The sequence below is a fragment of the Mauremys reevesii genome, linkage group 1 (assembly GCF_016161935.1).
Source record: "Mauremys reevesii isolate NIE-2019 linkage group 1, ASM1616193v1, whole genome shotgun sequence".
Classification (NCBI taxonomy): Eukaryota; Metazoa; Chordata; order Testudines; family Geoemydidae; genus Mauremys; species Mauremys reevesii.
In genome coordinates, this window is record NC_052623.1 from 56,303,499 (window position 1) to 56,319,577 (window position 16,079).

The following is a 16,079-nucleotide window of genomic DNA, read 5'->3' on the forward strand; positions in this document are numbered from 1 at the left end:
TTCTGTTGGGTCAATAGGCATCAGGGTCTAAATCCGGGGTCAGCAACCTTTCAGAAGTGGTGTGCCAAGTCTTCATTTATTCACTCTAATTTAAGGTTTTGCGTGCCAGTAATACATTTTAACATTTTCAGAAGGTCTCTTTCTATAAATCTATAATATATAACTAAACTATTGTTGTATGTAAAGTAAATAAGTTTTTTTAAAATGTTTAAGAAGCTTCATTTAAAATTAAATTAAAATTCAGAGCCCCCCCAGACCTGTGGCCAGGACCTGGGCAGTGTGAGTGCCACTGAAAATTAGCTCACGTGCCACCTTCGGCACACGTACCATAGGTTGCCTACCCCTTCTAGATTTTACCAGTGATGCAGAAGACATTTACATTTGTTTCCTATTCAGATTGTATCTTTTGGATTTGAGGGCCAAAGTTGCAAATTTCAACTGGGTTCTGGTTTTTGTTGCGGTACTCCTGCACCGGATGCACGAAGGCCTATCATTGATGATTTTTTTTAAACTCACTGTGCAAAAGGAGCAGCACTTGCAATCCCTGGTGCCCAATGAGTGGGGCCTCGTGTGCTGCGGTTTACGGGAGGGCGCGGAAGGTGCGCGGGTCCCACGCGCCATTCGGAACGGGGGGTCCCTCTCCCATGGCTCGCACGGCTCCGGCTGGCAGCGGGTGACTGTACCTGGGGGAGCAGCGTCTCGCTGCTGGTGAGTCCCAGCAGGGGCTACTCGGCGGCGGGAGCGTGACTCGCCCTGCTGGGACCCGGCCCTGCGTGGGGGTCCCGGACTCGCGCGAGCCCCGAGGCAGGGGACCCATCCTGCCCCCCTGGGCGGGGCGGGTGGCGCGGACCCCCGCGGCGGGCCGGGTCTCCATGGAGATCCCCAGCCAAGGCCCCGGCTCGGCCGCCGCGGTTGCCACGGGAGCCGCCGCCGGTCTCCGCTTCCAACGGGCCGGCGGCACCAACAGCCGCGGGCGGCTCGAAAGTAATCAGCGCCCGCGCGGGAGGGGCGGCGCCGCCGCCCCGCCCCGCCCCGGGACGCGGCTACATAGGCTGGGCCGGGGCAGCGGCGCGGCTCGGCGCCCTGGCCACTCGCTGCCTGGCGGGCAAGGGGCGGCGGCGGCAGTAGCGGCAGAGGCGGCGGGGTCTCCCCGGCTGCGGGGCTGGCGTGTAATGCCGAGCGCAGCGGGGCTCCCGGGGCACTAGTGCGCGGGGGGCGGCTCCCCCCGCTCGGACTCCTGTGGGCGCCTGGCCCGAGCATTGCAGCCGGGGCTGGGGGTGCAGGAGCTCCTGGGAGCTCGCGAGCCTGTAACCCTCCCGCTCTGGCCGCTGCTCGGCGAGCTCTGCCCTAGCAGTGCGCAAAGGCAAGGAGCGCCGCAGACCTGTGCATGAGAGAGCCCGGCGGGAGCCCTCTGGCCTGGGTTACTGCAGGCGCTTCCTTTCACTAGCCTCTTCCCTTGCATCCCTGACACACACACACACACACCCGGGCAGTATTCTCCCCCACCCCGGAGGAGCTGGTGTCTTGCTCCACTTCTCCAGAGCCGCAGCACTTGTAGGGAGTTAGTGTCTTTCTAGAACTGCCTCTCCAGGGCTCCAACAGGGAAGCAGATTTTTTGGTGGGGATTGGTGGTGGTGGTGGTGGTGGTGGGGGCATTAATGAAGGCAAATCTATCGCACTGTGAGTTTGAAAAAAGATCTACTGCTTATGAGTCACAGATTCTAAGCTCAGAAAGGATCATTGTGATCATCTTGTCTGACCAATATAATGTAGGCCAGAGACCTCCACGAAATAATTCCTAGAGCCTATCTTTTAGAAAAACATCCACTCTTGATTTAAACACTGTCAGTGATGGAGAATTCCCCCATGACTCTTGGTAAATTGTTCCAGTGGCTAATGATGAGACCTAGAATCCTGCCTTTAGAATGAGAAGTGGTCATGAGAGAGATCTGCACTCCTCCTAGGCGGGGGAAGGAGAATCTGGACTGTCTTCTCTAGAGAGAAATTGGGGTGAACTTGCCTGAGATGACTAACATGCCATTCTCTTCTCTTCTTAGCTGCCAGCTGCTGACCTTGAAACAATGCATCACAACGATAAGAGTGGGATCTCCCAACCTGGAAGTTGGGAGATCCGCCGGGTTGCAGCTGGGCCTTATTCCAACCAAAATCCCCCACCGAGGGCCGTACTTGGGCTGCTGACCGAGAATGGGCAGTGCTTGAGGGCATGTGGCCAGGTAACTTTTGGGGGGTGAACCCCATTGCTTACTGTGGGGTTACACTGATAAGTGGCTGGCAAATGCCTGAGGTGCCTTTTGTGCACCTGTGGATGACACTACTTAAGTCAGATATAGCTTGTGCAGTTGCCATGGAAGCTTTTATTGTCTCCAAACAGATTTTGTCAAGGCCCCTTTTATTCCAGCACTGGGTTTCTTCTTGTTATGCATCTTAACCAGAGACAATGAGGAGCTATGACGGTTTTTTCCTTACCTAAATTGAATGTTTCTCTAAACCTAGTTCATCTTTTTTTAAACCTTACTTTTGTGAACTGATATATGTAAACTGTCAAGGGCATTGCTGTGAATGTTGGTAAACCTGAGTTAAAACATATGTGCCAAACAGGTATCTAAAAGTCTGACTGATCAGGACTATTTAAGTATGTAAATACTTAACCTGGCTTCATTCCCCCCGCCCCTCCTCCAAAATGATAAGCCTGATAAATGACCTGACCCTCTGCTTACACTGGAGGGACACAATACCAACTCTGGCAATTTTATTGCAAATATCATGTTTTTTAGTGTCTTCTTTGAAGCCCTAGCTTCTGAAATCCTTTGATGACTGGAGAATCTCAGTTCTGCTTTTTTTTTAAGGATAAACTTCTAGCCCACAGGGTTGCAGAAACAAGCTTGAAAATGTGGCCCAAGTGTAACTTAAAGGCTCAAACTAGAAGGCAAATAAAAAGAACCCGGCATTTATTACCTCTTGACTTTTTTAAGGTTATTTCATGATTCTTTTTAGCTTGGGGCTGACAGTACTAGGTTTGCAATATGGAATTTGGCTAAATCACATGATTTCCTTTTCTCTCAATATTTCATCCAGCTCACGCATGGGATTTAAAAGGGTAGTGCTTCAATCCCTGTTCAGTTAGCAGAGCTTTTTGAGGAGGTCATGGCTAGCTAGTATTCTACAGTGTGGCCCTACTGACCATTTCTCCTCTGCTCTAACTTGGAGCCCAGCTTTAAGTAACATTTCTGGAGAGGGAGGGACTGTTAAGTGGCTTCTCTGAACCCCTAGCCTATGGAATGTAGGGCTCAGTGGAAATGTATATGCTTCTTAACTGCCAATTACTGCTCAAAGGTTCCGTGGCTCGGTACATGGCTCCTACAGTGTGTTGATATGGTGGCAATCATTCAGAGAGCAAGCATTACTTTTGGGATAGCCTTTTTTCTCAGTTTCCCTCATGCTTCAGAATAAATTTAGGTGCCAGAGCCACTATGCAGATTTTAATCTGGTTAGCATGACTCTCTAGTACTCATTCCAGTCTGACACAGTAGGTCCTTGCATGTATAGTAGTTGCTACTCCTGTGCAAACCTCTTTTGAGGAAAACAGTCCAGTGGGATTAGAGTAATAACAGATTACCATTTAAAGGTGGTAATCCTTAGAGTACATGTGGTATTGTGCAATAAAAATAGACACCCTCCCTTTCCCCCCACCATCTTCAAATCTGAGTGTATAAAGCCAGGCTCCTAAATAAAGGAACCTGGCTACAGAAGTTTGGCATACCCACAAATCCCACTGAAGTCAAATGGGGGTTGTAGGGGCACAGCATCTCTGAAAAGTTCGTATTTGAGTCACTGCAACGGCGGCTCTTACTGACATGGTGGGATTTGTGATTGCTCAACATTCTGAAAATTGGCTCTATTTATTTCAGAGCCTGACTTTGGCCAAAGCTTTTTTCAAACCTCAGTGCCTAATGTATTGCTCAAAGACATGACTTATGATGCACTTAATACAGCGTATGCTCATTGGGGGCTGCAAGCTCTTACCTCATGTTCATGGGATGAACAGACAAACTACTTGCCCAGTTCAAAACCTTCACTATAGACATGGACTAAACTCTAATCTACTTGTGCACTTCACTGACATACTCACTAGAATTATAAGAAACTTCTGCTGGCTTTCATCTACATGATTGCTCTTGACTATTGGCGGTCCAGGAAGACTGATATGACCCTTATAAAAGGCTTTTATTAGCTTTTCAATACAAAACCCAGTTTTTTTCTGAAAACGATACTCTTAAAATTACCTCTTGCAACATGAGGCTTTGCATTAGTATACATATGCAAAAACCATTTTAACAACCTTAATATCAAATTATAAAAGACTGCTTTAAACTCTTAATGCATTTCTTGTTTTCATCAGCAAGCTAAGGTAACAAGTGTTGGACTGCATTTAACGTTGGTAGTTCTCAGCATGAATAAATTGAACTGTAGCTCAGAGCTTATAATTACAGTTGGCATTTCAGCAGAATTGCTCAGGCTGGCTATCTTGCAGATGAATGTTTGACACTAGCAATATAAGATTATTCAAGACTGAACCTGGCTTATTAAACTGGAAGATAGATAATTCTCCATGTAGCACAGATGTCCATCATTACAGCAAGATGGCAGTAAGCAGAATTTCCTAAATGCCAGTTATAATGGCAAGCTTTGTTTCCACTAATGTTCAGTTTATTGATGCAAGTGCTTGCAGTCTGCAGTGCTAAGGAAAATGGGTGGTTTTCCTCTAAAAATATGAATTGCACTGTTTGTACCTAAATCTCTTCCTACAGGTTTAATCTGTACTTTATTTCAGGGTACCACAATAGTCAGACGCTTCTCTGGCTCTGAAAATGCTTTCCCTCCATCTGGAAAGAATATATTGCCCAGCTGTGTGGTCAATGTAACATCCAAGCAAGGGTTTTCTATATATGTAGATGAACCAGAGCAGAAAGACAGATGCAGCTGCACAGTTGTAGAAGAGGTGGAATCCAGCCTGTGTGAAGTGGATACTAGCACAATGAAGCCCAATATTCATCTGCTGTTGGATTTGAGTACAGGTAACTGTCAGTGCTCAGAACCTTGCTTGTAACATTAATCTCATACATGAAGTGGCTGGTTTTTTAATAAAAGTAAACTTGTCTAAATTATCTGTAGATTACTTGTTCATATAAATGTGATTGAATCTTGTACTGCCAGAAAATTGGCAGGATAAGTTGAAAGGAAAAATGTCCCATCTAAATGTCTTGTTGGATGCCTTGTGTAATAAGAATCCTGATTGTGCAGGTTCTCCTATGTTGGTGGATACATCATTGCAGTCACAACATGAAGTTTATGTGGATAACATCGTGGATGTAATGAATGTGGGAGACTATGCAGAAGACATTCATCAGTACCTTAGAGAAGCTGAAGTGAGTGGCTTTCACAAGCCTATAATGTCAATGTTTCCTTGTACTGGCAACACTTGCCTCTTAGATGTAGATTACCACTCTTAAAGTATTGCTGCATGACACAACTTTCAGATTCTCAGGTTGTCATTTAGCATCTCTTTACTGCCTGCATTCTCTTTAACAAAGCTTTCTCAGTAAGCTCCTTGTGTTGCTGGCCAAGGTCCGAGCAGGAGGTGGTGAGAGAAGATTCTTCTAAAATGCATGACAGCTTTGACTCTAGCTCCTCTCTCAGATGGAATGTGTAACTGAGCTTTGCCAGGGTGAAGAGACTTTCAACAGCTCTTGAGAACCTATTTATCAGGTTGAGAGTAAGAGAATATGGCAAAAAAGGCTGTAGCAATCTGAGGAGGTGGTGGTTACCTGTGTCTCCTACCCACACCAGAGTAGGTGCAACAAAAGTTAATCATGAGTTCAGTACAGCTCTCCACTCACTGATAGTGGGAATCTGTAATGGTCTTAATATATCGACCATCAGTGAGAATAATTGTTTACACCATTGATATGGCAAAGGTGGTTGTTCTTATAATGTCCTAATTACTGAACCTCCAATCTTTCCAAACAGGTAAGATACAGGCCAAAACCATATTACATGCGAAAGCAGCCAGACATCACCTCAGGGATGCGTGCAATCTTGGTGGACTGGCTGGTGGAAGTTGGGCAAGAATACAAACTTCGTACTGAAACACTGTACCTAGCTGTCAACTTTCTGGACAGGTTTCTTTCCTGTATGTCTGTCCTCAGAGGGAAGCTGCAGCTTGTGGGAACAGCAGCAATCCTTCTGGCTGCGTAAGTGTTCTTTATGTTGCCTACAGAAGTCTTGACAGACAAACTTCTTGTGGGAAAAGACCTCTTCCTCTCATTTAGAGGTTGAAACTAAAATCTGTTCTGAAGAGTTGTGCTGGTTCTGACAACACGAACCTTGTTGTTTTCAAACTAACGTGCTATCATTCTACTTAATTCACAAACTCCTCTTACTGATTTTGAACATGGGCTAAACCAAAACTTATTTTGTCTGGAGCATATTGTATCACTTGGACTTTTGGCTCTTAAAGCTCAAGCTTCTTAACTTCAATGTGAATTCTGTTTAAAAAATGGTACAACATGGCATCTTGCATAATCTGGTTCTTAAGGAGGCAGTCTAATGTCTGTAAATGCTGCCCTGTTGTATAGTCAATCTAAAAAGGACTTGTAGGCAAGAGTTGAATGTATTAAGCTTGTCAAAAGGTACCGTGTGTTACAGGATATGCCTAGGTGGGGGTTGAAGTCTGTGAATCTTCTTGGATGAAGGTGGACCCATATGCTCATCCCAGCACTGACTCCTACAAACCTTTCTTTCTGATTGAAACTTCCAACTTTAGACTTAATGGACTTTGCACTCCTTTTTAGGAAATATGAAGAGATCTACCCTCCGGAGATAGAGGAGTTTGTGTATATAACCGATGATACTTACACAAAGAGACAGCTATTAAGAATGGAACACCTGCTCCTGAAAGTACTAGCTTTTGACTTGACAGTACCAACTATCAACCAGTTTCTCCTTCAGTATTTACAGAGACATGGAGTCTGTGTCAGGACAGAGAACTTTGCAAGGGTATGTGTTACACTCCTTTAAGGGCTGTGGGAGGGCAGCGATTGCTAAAGCAGGAACATGTAGGAGGTGGAGGTGTGGGAACTTTCAGTCTCGGTTTACTCTGAGGAGCATCTTCTTGATTGGAAAACACCTACCACAGGGAACATGCTGAGGGTGCTTGCCTGTCAAACATGACTAACACCCCCGATAAACCAGTACCCTAACTGGAGATTGCATAAAGTGCAGGCCTGGTAACAGTACACAGCACAGGAATTAAACTTAAACCTAATAGCAAAATCTGTTGCACTTCTTGCTTTCCAAAACCTACAGCTTTATGCTGTCCCTCTGTATTGATAGTACATGTATAGTGGTAGAGCCCAGAGGTCCCAACAAAGATCAGGACCCTGCCATGCTAACCACTGACTGTACCAATATAATATAGCTCTACAGGATGTAAACGTTCACTATCAATTTAAAGGACAAAGGGTAAAAGAAAGCAAGTCTTATTCCCACTGGCTCAGATGAGGAGCTGAGGCGCACAAACTAACTCGCCTCGGGCCATATAAGAAGCCTGTGATAGAACTGAAAACAAACCCAGGCCTCCTGAGTCCCAGTCCAGTGCCTTGACCACAAGACTGCCCAGCCATCACTCAACTAACTGCTATCTGTGTCTAAAAGGTGACGTCTGGCCCCATTGAAGATCATTGTAGAACTGCTGTTGACTCCAGTGAGGGCAGGATTTCACCCTAACTTACTAAACAGAGTATATAATGATCCACTGTTCTCCAAAACTGTGGTGCTGGAAAGATAACCAATGCTTGTTTAGAGCACACTGAATTGATCCCATTGTATATGCAGGGGTCTATTTGAAAGTAACTTTTTGCAAACTTCTTGTGCCTAGTATGTAGCAGAGTTGAGTCTCCTGGAAGCTGATCCATTTCTGAAGTACCTTCCTTCGCAAACTGCTGCAGCAGCTTACTGTCTAGCAAATTACACTGTGAACAGGCATTTGTGGGTAAGCTCTTAATTCTCTGAGGTGCTGTGGAAAAGGGGGTTTCTTACATCTACAGGTTCAGACTTGAGTGGAAAGAATCTCCATTCCAGATAGTATGAACTAGCAGATCTCTTGGGAGGGTTCTAGTTCAACTAAACAGGCTTTTTTCCACTGGCACACAGTTTATATCTATCTCAGAGGTGGGCAAACTATGGCCCACAGGCCACATCCAGCCCACGGGACCCTCCTGCCTGGCCCCTGAGCTCCTGGCTGGGCAGCTAGCCCCCAGCCCCTCCCCTGCTATCCTCCCCCCTTCCCCTCCTCCGCAGCCATGCCGCCATGTGTGCAGCACTCTGGGGTGGGGCTGCATGCTCATGCCAGGCAGTGCGACAGTGTGTTTGGCTCCAGCTGGGAGGCGCGGCTTCAGACATGCTGCTCTAAGCAGCATGGTAAGGGGGCTGGAGTTGGGGGGTTGGATATGGGGCAGGGGTTCTGGGGGCAGTTAGGGGCTGTTGGATGGGGCATGGAACAGGGGGGATTAGATAGGGGGTGGGGTCCCGGGGGGGGGTGTCAGGAGGCAAGGGTGTGGATAGGGGTTGGAGCAGTGAGGGGACAGGGGTCCTGGGGGGCAGCTAAGGTCAGGGGTCCCAGGACGGCATGGTCAGGGGACAAGGAGCAGGGGGGTTGGATGGAGGTATTCTGAGGGGGGCAGTGAGGAGGTGGATAGGGGGTGAGGGCCAGGCTGTTTGGGGGGCACAGCCTTCCCTACTTGGCCCTCCATACAGTTTTGCACCCTGATGTGGCCCTCAGGCCAAAAAGTTTACTCACTCCTGATCTAGCTAGTTGAAGACTTGTTCCTCTCTTCCATCTAGAATTTCTGCACAGGCAGGAACAATACTTTGGTCACTGGCTGAGACTAACCTGTTATGGTACACAGTCCTAATGAGACTCATCATATAATTAACCATCTTGTCAATGTATTGACCCCACCCTATAAAAACTGATAAACTGGCCTCTATGCAACTGTCTTTGTGTTATGGGGGGAGAAGAATCTTAGTGCACATGGTTTTATCCAAATACCAGTCTTATTGGTATTTGCCTATGTGCTGTAGGAATCATTTCATTTGGTGGTAATGGTAAGGGACACTGGTCAGAAGTGGTGAAAGAAACCAGCAAGTATTCTGTCTGCATCAGAAGGAGCTTCTTGTCAGCCTTCTCTGCTATAGTAAAGACCTAAAGTGGACATTGATGCTAGGATGCATCTGGGGTATTGAAAGGGCTCACGTCCTCTATGGTGATTGCTATGGGATCTCACTTCAGCAGCAAAATAGATGCATCTGTCCACCTAAGTATTCAGCAGAAATGTGACTTGCTTCTTGACAGAGGGCCTCTACCAAAATCTGGAAGACGCAGTACCTAACCACATGCAATAATGTACAGTAATTCTTTTCTCTACTGATCAGCCAGAAACACTTGCTGCATTCACTGGGTATTCGCTAAGCGAGATAGTGCCTTGTCTGAGTGATCTACATAAAACATGCCTTGATGCTTCTCATCGACCACAGCAAGCAATTAGAGAGAAATACAAGCTGTCAAAGTAAGTTCTTAAGACACTAAATGCTTTCTGTTTGGCTCCAAACAACAGCAGGGCTTAAAATTGGCCAAATTTCCTCAACTGATGCAAATCATGCTGTTCTAATCAATGGAGCTATGCTATGGGAGGTCCTATGTGCAAGCTATTTAATCAAAAGTTTCTACATAACTGGTAGTCCTATCTAGTAGCTCCCCTAACAAGGTAGTGGCTGATGCTAACTACACACATCTTGAAGGTTGAGGTGATCTTAATAGTAAGAACTGTTCTTCTTATAAGAGCAATCTTTTATAATCTAGGCATAGCAATAACTCTGTTTCAGACTTGCATGATGCTGAAGCACTCAGCAGCTGAAATCCTAATCATTCTTGTACCTCAAGTAGGGTTTCCTATTAACAAGATGTCAGGTAAATAACTTGTAACTAACTAGCTGCTGGTTTCTATTGCAGGTACATGCATGTATCCTTTATGGAGCCACCAGCAGTTCTTCCTCTGCAATAAATGCCAGTGAACCAACACACTGACAAAAAATCAAAGCACTTGCCTCCTGATCAACAGAGTTGTCTTACATTTTTATAGGGCACTGCAGGTCATGTGTCAGTAACCATGATGCTTATTGTTTTAGCTGATGTTTTTAAATATGATTTTTTTACAAGGACTCTAGTCTAGTTTTAATGTAAACTAAAAGCACTTTTAATAAATATCTTGCCTTATGAATGTCTCTAACTTCACTTGTCTAAGCCTCAACTTACTAAGAATTGTGGTGGAGTCTCCATCTTTGGCACCTCTCTGAATCAATATTGGGTAAGTTTGTTTGAACGGGAGCATCTTAGGGGAAAAAAGCTCAGAAATCCTATGGCCTGTGTTCGACAGGAGGTCAGACTGGATGATCATAATAGTCCTTGTGGCCTTATAACCTATACATCTTATCTAGATCCCAAAATGAGTTGTGAATCAAGAGGAGAAACTGTATTGACTCTTACCATAAATTAATATAATAGCTGCCCGGGAGATCTTGCAGTCAGTCTGTCATTTGAGTCTTGCTTCAAACAGGAAGGATAGCAAAGGCAACACATGAGATCACCTAACTATGAAAGTTGGCTATTGCACAAATCCTCTTGAATATAATTCCTTTCAAGTGCTGTACCATCAAACCATCAGTGGGTGGCTAGCTTCTTTTAGGTGAGATCACAGCAGAAGTGGTCTTAAGGGAATTAGAGAAAGCCATATGGCTAAGTTCAGAGTTGGTGTTCCCAGGTAGAATGTGTAGGCATATATTGGGGAGGCAAACATGCAATCCTTGAATACTTAATTGGCAGGGGAAAGAAAGGGTAAGAGTGAGTTGAGTCTACAGCAGATGAGTAGTGAGGGGCAGAATTGTGGGGACTTCATAAGCAAAGATGAAACTTGATGCTATGGCGTGGGGAGGAGAGGCAATGCAGAGAATTGAAGGGGAAGAGATGTGATATTCATGGGCCCCTTAGATGTGCCTAAAGTTAGGGGACATATAGATGTTTGAGGCCAAAGAAGTGGACACTGCAGTCATTAAAATGCAATATAAGGGCTAGGCGTGCTAGCTATGTAGAAAGAAAGTCTAACTCTCTCTTCTGGGAGCTGCAGCAGGGTTTGGACACTACTGTTGGGGGGGGAAATGACACGGGAGAGAGAAGTCAAAGATGTCACTCCCTCCCCAGCTGTGCACCTGAATGACAGGAATGGCTTGTTAATAGTGACAGAACTTGAGCAAAAAGAGGAGTTGAGGTTTTGGCCATATTAAGCTCTTAAAGTGCTGTGGAGATGTTTATTTCAGCCTGTGTGACTAGACTGAGAAGTCAGGAGTGGAGAGGTTGGTGGGAAAAATATTTGAATCTGTGAGTAGCTGATGAGGATTAATTTTTGTGTGCACACACAACAGGCAAATTGTTTACCTGGTCTTTCTCAAGAAACAGACAAGGACAGCCTTAAAGGATAAGACTTCAGTGAAGAGCAGATTAAAGCAGCAGTGAGGATGAATTTGGGGCAGGCAGTGCAGGGTACCTGAGATTGGACCTTAAAGCAGTAGAACCCATGGTGAAAGCAGAGTAGAGGGTGCAGAAGACCAACCAGAAAGAATCCAAGATGAAGTTAGAGGACATTACATACTGTGGCCTTGGGTACTTTTATGCTATAGAAATTGGAGGATCTCTATATCCCAGTGTAGGATTCTTAAATACTGCACACATTCTAGTACTCTGATCTCTCAATATGCCACACACCAGGATTCCCCTTCACTTAAGACTAGGCTGTCAGGGAAACAGCCTTAAATTCTTCCATACTTGATTTTGTCCAACTTTTTAACATTCCCATCTTACCCTTGTAATCTAAACTCTGCTTCTTAGGGTTCATAACACCACACAAGACTCATTGGGGAAGGAGCCCTAGTGATCTTCCCTTACCCAAGCTTCAGCTTTTCAAAGAAAGCTTGAAACAAATCTGACTTCTCCCCCTGCACCCCCTTGCCCTAAAGTCCTTCCAGTCTGTTACTATGTTAACAGATACAATGTGCTCAGATTGTATGTAAATACTGCAGTCCTATCAGGCCTTGGACTACTACCTCATCTAATCTGAAAAGATGCTTTGGTATCTATCTGCCTCTTTTTGCCACAGGACGTTTCTCATGGTCTTCCCTAAGAGACTTTCCCCTTGCTTCCAATGCATTTTGCAAACTGCTTCTTTAGAAGTAAAAATTCAAGTGTGCATTTGAACAGCCGACACTATCTCCTGCCATCTGTCTTGATCCCTTGTGTTTTTGTCCTTAATGGTGTCTAAAACACCATCTGATTTAGTGGCTATAGGTTGTCATTAACATCCTGTCTAATCCCTTCTTGAGATGACTAAAATGCAATACAGGGAGACCCCCTGCTGACCTGCACTCTTTCAGGACCTAAACATATTGGCCTTGTTTTCAGCTCTCAGTGGCATGTTGACTCAGGGGGAACCCTCTGTCTGTATCAATCCAGAGTGGATAAACTTAGAGTAGAATTTATTGAGCCACTAGAACAAGTGCTCTATTAAAATAAAACATTACATCTATGGTGCTACCTTAATCAAACTGGCACTTGCAAAAATGAAATCTAGTTTATGGGTTATTTAGATTTAGTAAATGGTCTAATGTGAGGGTGTGACTTTCTTTTTCTTAACTCATAATATTAAAGTGAGTTGCCGAAATAGACCCACCTTGGTTATTTAAGAGAACCTTTATTTAGCAGTTTTTGGGCACTTCTCTTCCAGATCAGATCTGTCTTTTATTCCTGGTTCCAATGTACAGTAACTCCTCACTTAACAGTGTAGTTATGATCCTGAAAAATGCAACTTTAAGTGAAATCCAATTTCCCCAGAAGAACTAATGTAAATGAGGGGGTTAGGTTCCAGGGAAATTTTTTTTCACCAGACAAGAGACTATCTATATAATATATACACACACAGTATAAGTTTTAAACAATTTAATACTGGTACATGGTGGTGATGATGATTGTGAAGCTTGGTTAAGGTGCAGGAGTCAGAGGGTGGGATATTTCCCAGGGACTGCCTTACTGCTAAATGAACTAGCAATTGACTGAGCCCTCAAGGGTTAACTCTCACAATACTCTACAAGGCAGCAGGAAAGGAGGGAGGGCAGACAGACACACACCCTGTATGTGAGAGGAAAAAATGTGCATTTCCCCTTTAAGTAGCTGACCTCAGGCTTAAGAATACTGCCTTGTTAATTAAATCAGCTTGCTGAGACCTGAGACCCACAGCTGCTGCCTAGAAGCTCCCTCTGTCCTTTGTGTGTCCCCCCTGCTCTATAGAAGATGGTGTCTCCCCCCCTGCTCACTCCCTGACATTAGCCCCCCTCTTCTCCTCTCCCCTCTATGACAATGCAGTTCTGGCAGGACCCAACTGAGAGTGCCACTTCAGGACCAATTGCTTAAACAGGGCAGTTACAGCCCAAGGCTGGGGTTTTTCCACCTCTAAGGCAAACCAAACCAGCCAGACAAAGAGGACTTTGGTTTTACCCCATTGGCTAACCACAAGTCACACAAGCAATTTCCTTAGACACTCCAGTTTCCCAGTCTCACCACCAGTGCCACTTGTCCTGGGAATGAATGGTTATGAAAACCAACACCCCAATAAAAGAAAACTGTTCTCTCAATCCCAAAGAATCAAGCCCCAGACCCAGGTCAATATACAAATCAGATCTTACCCACAAATCACACTGTTGCCAATCCTTTAGAATCTAAAGGTTTATTCATAAAAGGAAAAAAAGATAGAGATGAGAGCTAGAATTGGTTAAATGGAATCAATTACATACAGGAATGGCAAAGTTCTTAGTTCAGGCTTGTAGCAGTGATGGAGTAAACTGCAGGTTCAAATCAAGTCTCTGGAGTACATCCCCAGCTGGGATGGGTAATCAGTCCTTTGTTCAGAGCTTCAATTTGTAGCAAAGTCCTTCCAAAGATAAGCAGGATTGAAGACAAGATGGAGATGAGGCATCAGCCTTATATAGGCTTTTCCAGGTGTAAGAACCTCTTTGTTCTTACTGTGGAAAATTACAGCAAAATGGAGTCTGGAGTCACATGGGCAATTCCCTGCATACTTTGCTGAGTTACAAGGCATATCTGCCTTCTCTTCATGGGTCAGTTGTGTAGCTGATGGTCCTTAATGGGCCATCAAGCAGGCTAGGCAGAGCTAATACCAACTTGTCTGGGATGTCTCCCAGAAGCACAGCACAAATTTGAAATACAGACAGTATAGAGCCAATACTCATAACTTCAACTACAAAATGATACATACAGACAGATAATCATAACCAGCAACCCATAACCTGGTCTTAGACACCTTATATGACCTCCTTTACATAAGATTTGGTGCCACTACAGGACCTTGGTTGCAACCATGTTTTATATGGTCCCAGATTATATCAATAACATCACACCAGGGCATTTTATTGTCTTTGGTGCTGATGGCACTGAATGCCTGATCATTGGGCAGAATATGAGTCCTTGGGGATTTGTTTTGGAGTTCTAAAGAAGAAAAAATATTCTAAAGAATTTTAGACTCTTTCCAATTCTGTTTCATGTGAAATCAACAGGATCACACTTGTGTAATAGGAGAGTAATGCCATGGCAAATCAGGTCCATAATCAGATATCAAGTTCTGTCAAGAGATGAGTCTTTCTCCTTCCACCACCTCCTCTTGCTGTTTTCATGGACAGGAAGTATGAAATGGGAAAGAGAGCTGCAGGGCTCAATGCTGTATTAAATAGAACATCCATGGCTCACCTGGATGCCTAGGTAAGGTGATGACTCATCACAGAACTAGAGCCTGTTTAAACCTCATGTGTTGATGAGTCATTCCTGTACTGAGTCAACTCACAAGCCAGGAGCTGGTCCGGTGGCTCTCAGGGCAGGTATACAAGCATCACAGAAGAAACTGCAACTCAGTCTGCTGAATGTCATGTCATGGCTCAGAAATCTTCCTTGCCTGATAGTGGTAACAGATTCCATTAGTCTTAGCCTGCTCCAGCCTTGCTCTCACTCCAGCCTTGTTTCAGCCCTGCTCTGGACTCCTGATTCTGGCTCTGATTACTAGGCCTGGCCATTACCAACACGGTTTCTGACAGCCTAATGCCAATCAATGAACTACGTACAATAAAATATAATAAACCCTGTCTCACTCTGCCTGATAGCAAAGAAAACTGGAGTAAGAGCCTGGTGAATCAGACCCAACATTCTTTTCTTGAAAGAAAATAGATATACAAAGTATCCTGCAATTAAGAAAATGGATGACACAACAGAAAAATGTACATCCTGAGAGAACAAATGAGCAACCCAAGCACAGATTCTCTCTTTTGTATATCATAATGAAAGCTGATAATGAGATTAAGATGCTGATGTGGCAAAACAAGACTAACCCCAAATTCCATTTTCATAGCAAGCGCCAAGGAAATAATGAACCAACAGCAAACACAATTACATTCTGTCAGCTTTATTTACCTAAGAGGCATATAATCAAGAAATCAATTGTGTTCTTTATAAAGTTTAGTCAGTCAAGAATGAAAATGTGGACTCTTTAAAATCCTTGTACCAGTAACCAAAACAACACAGTCCCTTATAATAATAATAATAATAAATAATAGAATAACTATATTATTATCTCTTTGCGTTTTGGTAGAGCCTAGAGGCTACAATCAGGATACACTCCTGTTGTTGTAGTTGCTGGGCTTGGAAGGAAACTTATCCAAGAGTTTCCCAAAGGGACACTGGATCAGAACTCACAAAGACCATCCTATTAGTAGATGATTTTGAATGTCCAGATAGCTACGTAAAGTTAATATACGTTAGCCAAGGTACTGTTCTTGCAGATTTCTCCAAATGTAACTGGGATAATTAAGACACAATGTTAGACCATCCTCTG

The 16,079-nt window shown here is 44.5% G+C and overlaps 1 protein-coding gene across 4 annotated transcripts; it reads left to right on the forward strand.

The window, feature by feature from the left end:
* The first annotated feature begins 609 nt into the window (after positions 1–609).
* On the forward strand, positions 610–10,165 carry CCNA1 (cyclin A1). Of its 4 annotated transcripts, none has more exons than XM_039519455.1 (9): positions 610–708; positions 2,058–2,234; positions 4,853–5,096; positions 5,323–5,447; positions 6,049–6,272; positions 6,873–7,077; positions 7,958–8,071; positions 9,514–9,647; positions 10,091–10,165. In XM_039519455.1, exons 2-9 carry the CDS (start codon positions 2,082–2,084, stop codon positions 10,140–10,142), a joined length of 1,251 nt encoding a protein of 416 aa, XP_039375389.1. In that variant the 5' UTR covers positions 610–708; positions 2,058–2,081; the 3' UTR covers positions 10,143–10,165. The 4 variants fall into 4 exon arrangements, with proteins under 4 accessions (XP_039375389.1, XP_039375400.1, XP_039375416.1 ...); XM_039519466.1 differs by lacking the exon at positions 610–708 and adding an exon at positions 840–984; XM_039519482.1 differs by lacking the exon at positions 610–708 and adding an exon at positions 1,017–1,169.
* The last annotated feature ends 5,914 nt before the right edge of the window (positions 10,166–16,079 follow it).